Genomic DNA, 11,487 nt, shown 5'->3' with positions numbered 1-11,487 from the left:
TGAGGTGGAAAGAAGGAAAATTAAATGCTTCTCCTCCCAACACACAGCGCTTTGAGAAGCCTATTGCCTCAAGTCCCTCGTTAGCTGCAGTCACACCCAGCCCAGGAAGATACACACGGGCATGCCCTGAACAAAGACACCCTTGGAGATTTCACCACCTCAGACTGATCTTTATTTATTCGCAAGAATCTGGAGTTACTAACATTTGTAATCCCTCTCTTAAGTTCTTGTATACACTTCATTCCCCAACTTTAAGGGAGAAAAAAGCCTTTTCACTTAGCACTGCATGGATCGTCCATGGGATACACGTATACGGTAGGGAACCATCTGCATACACTGGCGGTATTCCTTCTGAGGATGCGTGTATGTCATTTGACTGTTGTGGAAGGAAGAAAACCAACAGAGGAGATAAGGTAAGTATGGTGGAAGATAAATGCCAGAACGATCAAGCAGAAGGTGGAAAGTTCAGACAGAGGAGGTATGAACTCTTGGCCCACGTTACACTTTTCAAGGAGCTGTCTCGTCTGTGTTTATGCCAGACATCTATAGGGGAACATACAGTCCAGGTCCTCTGCCACCATGTTGTCCTGCAGCTTCTCAACTAAGCAGCCCCACCAACTAGCACCAGCACATCCAGCCTTTAACTGCCTGCGACTGCCTCTGCTGAACAAGCCACACACAGTCACGGGCTGAGACTTCATATAGCCTCATAATTCTTATTTTGGGATGATACAGGACATTTATGGACACTTTGAACATCAGCTATGCAGATGGTGCTTATGATCTCTGAAGCCAGTTTAAGCCATACCTGACTTTAGATTGTCAGAACTGCCATGCTGATGCAGGTGCAGATACCATGCTCGTATTACAAGGTTCAGAAAACAAAAAATCCTGACAACTGAACATGATCTCAGTTTTAGGCTTTGCACAGAATGAAAAAAAAAAGAATAAGCTGAACAGTGACTGAGTTTTGTGGAAAGGATTTTAGGGACACAAATGTTTGCAATAAAAAATTCAAAGAAAACAGATTTTGTTTAGATGTAAACATTCCCCTGCTGCCCTGGAAATACTAACAGAGCAACATTGTACTGAGACATGGGCAAGAAGCAAGTGTTCTTTAAAGTAAACAGAGAGCAACAACCACCCCAAAAAAAAAAAAGCTAAAAGCACTTATTGAAATATTTCAAGTTTACAAATATATAAGGTATTGTAAACATGTTCCTGCTCTTTAAATCTTGGCTGCTGGCTAGCCCATAGCCCAGTAAACTGCCAAACTGCAAAAATGCCAACTGGTTTTGATGAGAATTCCCAGAGAAAAAAAGCAAGAAAACCCCAAACAAATAAAATATATTAAAAAAAAAAAAGTGCTGGACCCCGATTACATGGATACAAACTTTATGTGCTTTATGCATACTGAATTCCATGAAAGGGTAAAAGTCAAACCTGAGTGCCAAAACAATAGGAGAAAAGTAACATCTAGCTTTATAATTTTTCCAGCTGAGTTTTCAGGGACATAATCATTGTAGAAAGAACTGCCAAAAGCACTCCCATAGACATTATCAACTGTTGCAGTCCCTGTTAAGCATATGACCTAAAAAACAGTTTGACAACTTCACTAGGCAACATTTCCACAAACATCTAGGCTGTTAGCGCTGACTCACATCCCTGCCCTCAATGCTTACAACAGTCTCCAGGCTTTTAGTTTTGATTTTACCACAGGAGTGGACAGAAAGACCTGCTGCCAGCACCACCAGCTTCTCAAAAACACAGGAGCCTCATAGGCAGCCAGGGAGTTTCCCATGTGCACTCCATGCAGCCACACTTAAGAGACATACTGAATTTCTTCATGCTAGACCATAGCAACTTGGCAGAACTACCTACACGGGGGTGAAAGGCTCCGTACATGCAGACACTCCAGTCAGACACTGCCTGTACCCATGGCTGGCCCTCAGGACATGCCTGCCGTGTTCATCAGATTTTTATAAAGAAAGCAAGTTGGTGAGACTATGGGAGAGAGAGGAAGATGAGAAAGCAATGGTTTAAGCCTAACTTGAAAGTCACATTGAATAACTAACAGGATTTCATCACAGCCCAGAAGTAATGATTTTGCTAAACTGCAGATGCGACAGGCTACCCCACATGCAAAATGTTCTCCTGTCATCTTACCTTTAAAGACACATCATCACTAATAAGGCAAAACTACTAACATCACCTCGTTTTTTCAGATGCTCCAAATTATCTCAGACCTAATTGCTGCACACAGAAATCCCTTTTATCTGACTCTACCTTTGCTAAAGCTCAACTCTAAACTCCCCAGCCATGTCAGCTTGCTCAGACTTAAGTATTTTAATCTCATGCCTAAATTGCAATACCTTTTGGGCTGTCAAGAGTCACACTGCACTGGTTTTAATTTGTTCTTTGTAATAACAATACCTATCAATCCAGCACACGAAAAAACACATCCGTGGAAAAAAAAAAAAATCCCATCTTGCTAGAAATCCCTAAAAACAGACTTAGCCAAAATTACTCCCTCAAAGTATGTGCTGCTTAATTCTAGTCAACTGTCAGAAAACTGTTTTCCGTAAGATGCTGGTCCTCCTGAACAAATCAATTCCCACGCATTTTACAAGTATTCCTACTTGGAAATTCCATCAGTCTTGGTGAAAAGCTTTGCTGCAACTTTGTACAAAGACACACATGATTTTTTGAGAGAAGCGTAAGAAATTGCAGCAACACTGAAAAGATGAAATCCCCCCATTGTAAGTAATAGGACTTACAGAAATAGTATTAAAAAAAATATCCTGTGTATCATTGATTTATGCTGCAGATCACAGTTACTACAAGAGTAACAAAATCATGGCTCATTTCAACGTTAAATGTCTCACTGACACTTTATCTTCACACATCACTCAGTTAAAGGGTTGCCGACAACATCTGCTTTCAGACAGCAGGCATCTTCAGCATCTCCCTGTTGCCTGCCATACCATTTAAGTGATGGCAATTTTAGCTTATGATCATCAAAAATAATCTAACCATGAATCAGAGATGAACAGAAGATATGCAATTCTGTACCACCCTTTCAACACAGCCAGCACATTGACTCAGCAAGGACAAGACATCAGAAGCTGTAAAGGTAAGATTCACCCAGTGCCAATCTGCAAAACCATGCAGTAACAAACTGTTAAAATTTGAAGAAACCCACTGAAGTCCGACATTTTTAACAAGAAACTTAATGGACAAGGAAATTTCACACAGAAGCTTACAGCACAGCAACAAGGAGGAAAGCACACATGCAACAATAAACCCCAAAGCAAGGATTCACAAGTACCACAATGAAATTATTGTGTGGCTCAAAGACTGCGATGAAGGCCAAGCTTACGAAGAAGGAGAAAAGAAAAAAGGGGGGGGGGGGGGGGGGAGCCTCAAAACCACTGCTGCTAATAATTTGAAAGGCAAGTTTCTTTACGAAAGCAGGCAGCCATTTTGAAGCAGCCACTGACACTGGAGAGCAAGGCAAAGCCCTGGCAATTGTCTACAGCAGACACAGAAGACAGGGTGGTCCAACCCAGCACTAACCAGGAAACTAGAAGGTGACAGAGTGCCAGGAAGGGCACCAGACTGTATGAAGGCTGAAGAGAGTAACAAACCCAATAAATTCTTGGCAGAAGGACTCATCAAAGAACATTAGGAAGTGTTTCAGACTCCAGCTGGGTATGCTGCTCCCAAATGGCAAGAAAAACAAAACTGTTGCTGCTTTGCTGCTCTGAGTCATTAGGTTAAGACCCACAGTTGCACAACTCATCAGTAGGACTGAGGAGACCAACATCTATCTGTTCATCCTTCTTCACTCCACATTCCCCGCTTCCCATGCCTCTCCCCAGGTTCTGCCACTATTACAGCAATTCCTCAAGAGGAGATGCCTGCAGTGGTTCAGGTGTAGCAACAATGACGAAGAAATGCAGCAGGGACCAGCAAGTAACAGAGTTCCAATTTCTTAAAAAGAAAGCAGGACAAGGGAAAAATAGCACAAGTGATCTGACCATTGAGCTTAAGCCTCTTCTCAAAAATGAAAGGTACTTTTAAAACTTATAATTCAATCTGTAAAAGTGCTCTACATTCTACTGTATTGAATGCAGATGTCTCAGCATTCACTGGGTCAGAGTCCCAGTTTTGAGGCCACTAAAATACTGGTATTTCAGTATAGCAGCTATTTCATTTTCACAGATCAAGGCCTGATACCTATTGTCATCCCAACAACTGGCAAAGATGAATAAGCCATGACAACTACAGTTACAACATTATCAAGACTTTATGTAAAATATTGAAAACAAATTTCAAAGGCTGTTTTTTTTTCTGTCAATACTTAAGATTCGGTTGTGCTTTGATAACTGAAACCCAGAAATTTTTTAAAACATCTGGTGACGGAAAAAATGATTTCAAAAGGGTAAGCAGCAACATAAGAACAAGGGAGGAACAAAAAGGCTAAGATTAAGAAAGCATTTATGTATAAAAATTTATTTAGATGGAATCACAAACAGTTTAGTATCCATTTACAAACACTTCATATTATGCATATTATTGAAACTATCAAGAAAGGTAAAGGAGAGCAGATAATGGCAACTTTTTCCTGAAACAACTAAAGGCATACCCTTACCATCATGCGCGTTACTGGATCATAGTATTACCTTGATCATACTCCCTAATATGCAAGGGAAAAGGAAAAAAAGAACAGAATACTGAGATGCAGAATGATTAAATCGTGAACCAGTGAATATGATTTTCATGAACACCAGACTACAAAGGTCTAGTCTGATGCTCAGGACCTCAAGTATTCTATGAGGATAAAAACAGAATAATAATTTAGGTCAAATATGATCAAGAATTTTGTAATGTGTAATTGGGCTATAACTGATTTCTGGCAACGACAGCAATGATTAATGCATTTTTCAGAGAAGAATGGAGAGGCGATACTGAGCCTCACAGAGCAATTCTGTTGACAACCTGAGTTATTATACCACGTGTATGATACTGCTTCAAGTCAAATACACATTTGTGTTGCAGATATTCTCAATGAAATTGTAAAAGTAAACAGCTGTAACAAGACAAGTTATGATTTATTTTTTAAAAAAACAAATATAGTACATAGGTTATTGAAGTGTCCGGTTGTGAACTGCAAAGATCCAGGATTGCACACAAGTTTGCCCAAATGAGAAGGGTTAATCTGCACATTAAATTGGCTTATACTTTCAAAGTAGTATTTTAGGGCAGGGTTCTCCTCCGGGAGGACTGCTCCTGACCTCATTCAACCAATGTTCAATTTATTCACCTTCCTGAATCTTTGCCCTCTTTGGATAGTCTGTGACAAGTGCTGCGCTGCAGGAATTCCTGTTTTCCAGCAAACTGGCTTGCTCTGCAGGTTTGTAGTCCATTGTTACAATTGCTGATTGGGTAAAATGAATTTCCTACGTCTTCTCTAGCACAGCTTGCAACGCAACAGAAGCAGAGGTAAAAGAATGCACTAGAATACCAGAGCTCCACTTAAACACCAACGGAGTCAGGCTGTTGGCACCAATGAGAAATTCTGTATTTAACAAATCTGCAAATATTTAAGATCCAAAGTTAGTCAGTTTTATAAATAAACTCACCCACTTAGTCTGACTGCCATCCCAACTGGCCTTCTGTTTTCATGGAGTCTGGAAAAAGAAAAAAAAAAAAAAAAAAAAAAAAGAGAATGGTCTGAAGTCATACATACAGACATAGATTTGCAGGCATGAACCTCAGCTATCCTACGTACGTGCCAGTTATCACACTCAAACTAAAACTAGGGTTTCTCACTTTGTTCCTTCTGTGTAAAACAGTTACAGCTCTTCACCAGTGCCTTAGAGAAGACAGCTAGCTTCAAGCTGTCTTCCTTTACTTTGTCTTTATTGGTTAACCTTCTGTGCAACTGCAGAACCAGAGATACAGGCACTATTATCAAGCTGCAATTTAAGAAGCCTTCAACTGAAAGCGGAAATGAAATCCAGTCAGGCTGCCTAATGCTATCCCTTGAAATTATGAAAACAAAATCAGTTCAAACAATGTGAAAGAAAAGGTCTTTGTAAAACACCTCCTCCTCCTGACAGCATGAATGTGGAATTAGGTTCTGGCCGAAGCTGTGAACCCATGAAAGGCTATTCTCTTCCATTTTAATTCTCTGATTCTTTTGCCCAAACATGAAGGCACATCTTACTTCTCTGAAGTAGTTTTATACAACATAATTAGAGCTTGCAAGGAGCTGGGGAGGGGCAGGGGAAACCCAGAGGTCGCCTCTAAGAGATCACCATTTCCTTGCTGCTGCCTTGCCAATGGTAAACTCCTGATTTATCCTAGGCCTCATCTACATTTAACAGCTGCTCAAACCATCATTTCAGTTAAGGACATTTTTCTCTTTTAAGCAGTTACAAAAGACTATGTGCTACCAATTAAAAACTGCTCTAATAATAGAAAGGCGGTTGAACCCACAATGAACAACTGCACAACTTTTGCTTTCCATTGTGCTGCTAAAGTGCTACTGTTTCTACAGACATTAAACTTTTAGTATTTTTAAAGTTACTCAGTTAAAATAAAACATGTCTCATTTTTCTTTACACAGTTTTGGAGGTGGGAGGAGGGAATCAATTCCACTGCTAAAAATCAACGGTGACATTTCCACGAAACCAAAGGGGATCGAGAGCTCTGGTGTACCTCAGCAGACAACAGCGCAAAGCTCTGCACTGACAGACTGGCTGCGTGTGGAAGAAGTTACAAGTCTGGTTAACATGACAAACTGAAGATGCAGTCTTGAATGAGATGAAAACTGTAAGCCATTGCCCATCTGGTGCTCACAAAAGATCACAAAACAGTAACTGAGTAACTGAGCTGTTCCTGAGAATGGAGAAATCTAAACGGAGATATCAGAAAACGTTGCATAAATCTAGAGCATCAACCACAGAAGGCACCAAGGCCACAAGGCCTGCACTGGGACCTATTTATCTATATTACTGTGTGGTGTCTGCTCCCATTGTTGCAGGTTGGCTCAGTGAAGTCATTCTTGATAGGTACCAAAGCTGGGACTTGGTGTGACACACTAAACACTTCCAGATGCCCTGAAAAAGGGTCCTCCCTTTCCAGATCAGGCTAACAGAGTCAAACAATTTAGGCACTCCTCCGCACCGGCAATCTCTGGGAAACACTGAATCTGATGAGCTAGCAAAAACCCTTCAGAAACACAAAGGTTCTTCCTACAGTTCTAAAAAAGTTGTTTAGAAAGAAATAATAGCCAATATAACAGAATCGCCTTATCACCATCCAGCTGGCGTGAAACTCAGCGTTCAACGTTTCCTGTGCTGCAGACTTCATAGACTACAGCTACTGGTATGAGAAGCAGCACAACCCCCAAAATATGCAGGCAGCCCTTTGTACCCACGGAGCTCGCTGTCACAGCCCAGGCAGTGGAAAGGGCAGATATTCCTATGTATGTCAGGGGTTACACCAATTCAGAGACCCTCGATGCCTATGCTGAAAGCAAAACCTTAACGTACACAAAATCCTACTTCCTTTAATCACAGACACCATCTTTTCCCACAGAACAGGCCAGACCTTGTGGATTAAGTCCACTAGTGGGTCCCAAACCAGGTTACATCTCCAAATCACAGTGAATTTGCAAGCTGGGGCCATTCATACTGAAGTTTATTCACATCAGTTCTCCTGGCCTCCACACAGCCTGCAACTACCACATGCTCCCATAGCAACAGAAGAGTCTGTACTCTTTGTCTTACATACGGACAACTGTATTGCTGAGAAAGTTAATTTTTTAAAGACAATTCGGGGGGGGGGGGAGCGGGGGGAGGGGAAGGAAAGAAAACCAAAACACTTTTCTTCTACCATCTTCAGGAAAATGTAATTATATACCAAGGGAGGGAATTAGCGGGGGTTCCTAACTTCCGGTGGCCAGAGCAACAAACGCTGCTAACAATTACTTGCTAGGAACGTGCTTTTTTCTCCAGCAATGCCCACACCTCCCACGGAGGCCAGTCGGACACCCGTGCGGCCCCATGACCCACCAGCTGATGCTGCAGCCCTAGGGCTAGCACGAGCGACAGGTCAGCGCTGCGACACGGGAGCTGCCAGCCAACTCAAGGGCGCCCCGGCTGCCCCCTTCTCCTCTTCCCCTCCGAGGGGGCCCCGTGCCCAGCCAGGGGAGCGGGGAAACACGCGGCCGCCGGCCCGTCACACCTGGGTTTTCTCCTCCTGCTTGGGGCTCTGGGAGGGCGGCGGCGGTGGTGGGGCCGGCGAGGCCTGCGTCTCGCCCTCAGCACGCGGCTGCCTGCTGACGAGCGACTTGAGGGGCGCCATCCACTTCATCCAGAGGTCGAGGTCGACGTCCCCCCAGGGCAGGTTGGGATCCTTGGCCGCCCGCCGCCGAAAGTCCTCGTCATAGTTCATCCACGAGGTGCCCCCGTAGGTGGCATGCAGCTTGCGGATGGTGTCCAGGTACTTGAACATGGCTCCGCAGCGCGCCGGGTGCTTCTCGCACAGCACGCTGGCGTACACCAGGAAGGCCGAGACCCACTGGTCCAGCGTGTCCCCCGGGCGCGGGCCGTGCTCGGGGGCCAGCTCTGTGTGAAGCAAGGAAAACAGGTCAATGAACTCCCCCCGCCAGATCCGCTCCTTCGTGGCCTTGGCCAGCTGGTAGCCCAGCGGCCGCCGCAGCCCCACGTAGGGGGTGGCCGCCGCCTCCGCCGCCTCGCCCTGCCCCGCCGCCGCGGCCGCCGGGCCCCCGGCCGCGCCGCTCGCCGCCGCCGCCGCCGCCGCCTCGGCGCAGGGGCTGGCCGCCGCCGCCGCCGCCCCCAGCGCGGCCTGCCGCTCCAGCCAGCGCGGGTTAACGTAGACGGTCCGCAGCCGCGGCGCGGCCCCCGCCGCCGCCCGCGCCGAGCCCTCGGCGCCGGGCTGGAGGCGCAGCACGGCCAGGGCGGCCGGCGCGCCGGCGGGCAGGTCGCTGCCCTCCCGCCGCGGGGCCGGCTGGGCCGCCGCCGGCACCTGGAGCAGCGAGGGCGCCGCCCAGGGCGGGGAGCCGCCCCTAGGCCCGGCCGCCGCCGCCAGCGCCTCTAGGCCCGGGAGGCCGAGCCGCGAGCCGGGCGCCACCGCGCCGAGCACCCATCGGGTCTCGGCGATCCCGGCGCGCTCCCGGGGGCTCCGCGACCTCCCCTCCTCCCGGCGCCCGGCGAGCGCCGTCCCCAACGTCAGGGGGGCCGCGATTCCGGCCCGGCGCCGACGGCGGCTCCGCCGCCTCCCACGTGGCATCGGCGCGGCGGCTCCGGGCAGAGCGCGCAGCGCGGGGCGGGGCCTACGGCCCGGTGGGCGGGGCCCGGTGGGCGGGGCGGGGCTGCCGCAGCGGCACCGGCACGGGCAGCGGCACCGGGTGGCACGGGTCGGGCCGGGACCCCGCGGCTCTGCCCAGGCGGGCGCGGCCCCGGTGGGCGCGAGGGTTAAGCGGCGCCCGGGATGTCGCATGGGGCTGTGCTGTTCGGCACTCCGGTGCCGGCCTTGGGGCATATAACGTATACACACACAGTCTCTCTCCCCATCTCAAATACATATATATGACTATATAGTGTATATATACACACTATGCATATACACGATATATATCTAACCCCATATATATAGATATACATAGATATACACTCTATATGCAGTGTGTATATATATACATGCTATATATTGTCATATATGTATGTATATACGCCCCCAAAACTGGGTGCCGGCTCCTTGTGTGGACTTCAGTTACACCCCCACCCCCGCAGCTGCTTCCACAGATGCCTCTGCAGGGCTTTCTCCTCGAGGAGCAGCTCTGAACACCGTGCTGAAATGCCTACAGATGGATCGCTGCCGCTGTAATGCAGACAAAAGTTCTGAAAAAAACATAACAGCTCTTCTGCCTCCACAGAAAAACTGGAAGAGCTGAATTTTAGTTTTCAGTCTTTTTCTCCAAAAAATCAAATCCCAGGAATTACAAAGTTAGGAGTTCTTCTGCAAGTAAACAGTAAGCTTTTTAAAATGCTTTTCTCCTTAAGGCACAAAGCTGTGGAAGGTTTTGTTGGCGAAGATCAAGGCAAAGAAGACATTAAGTAGAAGCATAGTATCATTTAGATTGGAAAAGACCCTGAAGATCATCAAGTCTAACCATAAACCTGACACTGCCAACACCACTACTAAACCATGCCCCTGTGTCCCTAAGCACCATGTCTTTTAAATACATCCAGGGATGGTGACTCAACCACTTCCCTGAGCAGCCTGTTCCAATGCTCCATAACCCTTTTGGTGAAGGATTTTTCCTAACATCCAACCTAAACCACCCCTGGCGCAACTTGAGGCCACTTCCCCTGGCCCTATCAATTGTTACTTGGGTGAAGAGACCAACACCCACCTCACTAGTTCAGGTAGTTGCGGAGAGCAGTAAGATCTCCCCTGAGGCTCCTTTTCTTCAGGGTAAACAACCACAGTTCCTTTAGCTGCTCCTCATAGGACTTGTTCTCTAGACCCCCAACCCTGTCTGTGTCTGTTGTCACTTAGTCACTAGGTCATCTGCTGCTTTCAGCAGAAGTCCCACATCTTCCTTGTTTATTCTCTCACTGCTACTGTTGTGGCAGAAGCTGCTCTTGTTGCCCTTGACATCCTCTGCTGGTTTTACCAACAGCTGAGCTTTGGCTTCGCAAGCACCATGCTTGTATGCCCAGGGAATGCTTCTATAATTCTGTTCTATGTGCTAAGAGTAAAGATATTCCAGGATAAAACTGATGGCCGGAAAGTCATCGTTGTCAGATACACTCATCCCTCAAAATATTTCTGAATTCTTACTACATTATATATCCATGTCACTCTTGCTCATTTTCAGAAATACAGACTTGAAAAGTTGAGGAGGGATTTTTCAAGTTGCAGAGTCAGCAGACTGCTGTGTAAGGTGGTGACAGGCAGTCAGACAGAACAAAGAATAAACATCTTCACTGGGTTTAAGCTTTCATACGACCATGCAAACTGTTAGGAAAGCCTTTCTGGCTGCAGAAGTCAGCACATCCACTGTCTGGATTGCTACCCCCAGCTCCAGGAAGGACTGCCCAATTCCTTGACTGTTATTGCAACCTTATGGGCAGCAGTTACATGAACAGCTTTGCTTTGGAAGAGAAGGGCCGATGACCTATATTAGATTAACTAGTGTTGTCTCACTATTCCTCTGCATGTATGGCTGCACAGCAGGTATATTGTGTCTAGAGGTTACTGCTAAGGTTTGGGGACTAGAACTGTCTTTTTGTTCTGTGCTTGCACAGTGCCCACCAGAGCCCCGGAGCCCAGCTGCATGGCTGGTGCTGCCAGGTCTCACAATAATGCAGGTCCTAGTGCTAATAAACAGCAACTTTAACAATAATCACTAAGTGCTTATACAGCTGTTGTCCCTGAAAGATACAG

General features: G+C 46.5%; 1 protein-coding gene across 2 annotated transcripts; it reads right to left on the bottom strand.

Annotated features, from left to right (window-relative positions):
• Nucleotides 1-142: 142 nt before the first annotated feature.
• LOC101922393 (transcription initiation factor TFIID subunit 4-like) lies at nucleotides 143-9,591 on the bottom strand. Of its 2 annotated transcripts, none has more exons than XM_055801360.1 (3): nucleotides 8,257-9,591; nucleotides 5,646-5,693; nucleotides 143-376 (listed from the first exon to the last, which is right to left on the bottom strand). In XM_055801360.1, exons 1-2 carry the CDS (start codon nucleotides 9,574-9,576, stop codon nucleotides 5,685-5,687), a joined length of 1,329 nt encoding a protein of 442 aa, XP_055657335.1. In that variant the 5' UTR covers nucleotides 9,577-9,591; the 3' UTR covers nucleotides 143-376; nucleotides 5,646-5,684. The 2 variants fall into 2 exon arrangements, with proteins under 2 accessions (XP_055657335.1, XP_055657334.1); XM_055801359.1 differs by lacking the exon at nucleotides 143-376 and adding an exon at nucleotides 4,500-5,559.
• Between the last annotated feature and the right edge of the window lie 1,896 nt (nucleotides 9,592-11,487).

This window comes from Falco peregrinus, chromosome 4 (genome assembly GCF_023634155.1).
Source record: "Falco peregrinus isolate bFalPer1 chromosome 4, bFalPer1.pri, whole genome shotgun sequence".
Taxonomy (NCBI): Eukaryota; Metazoa; Chordata; class Aves; order Falconiformes; family Falconidae; genus Falco; species Falco peregrinus.
This window is presented reverse-complemented; position numbering and strand designations above follow the sequence as displayed.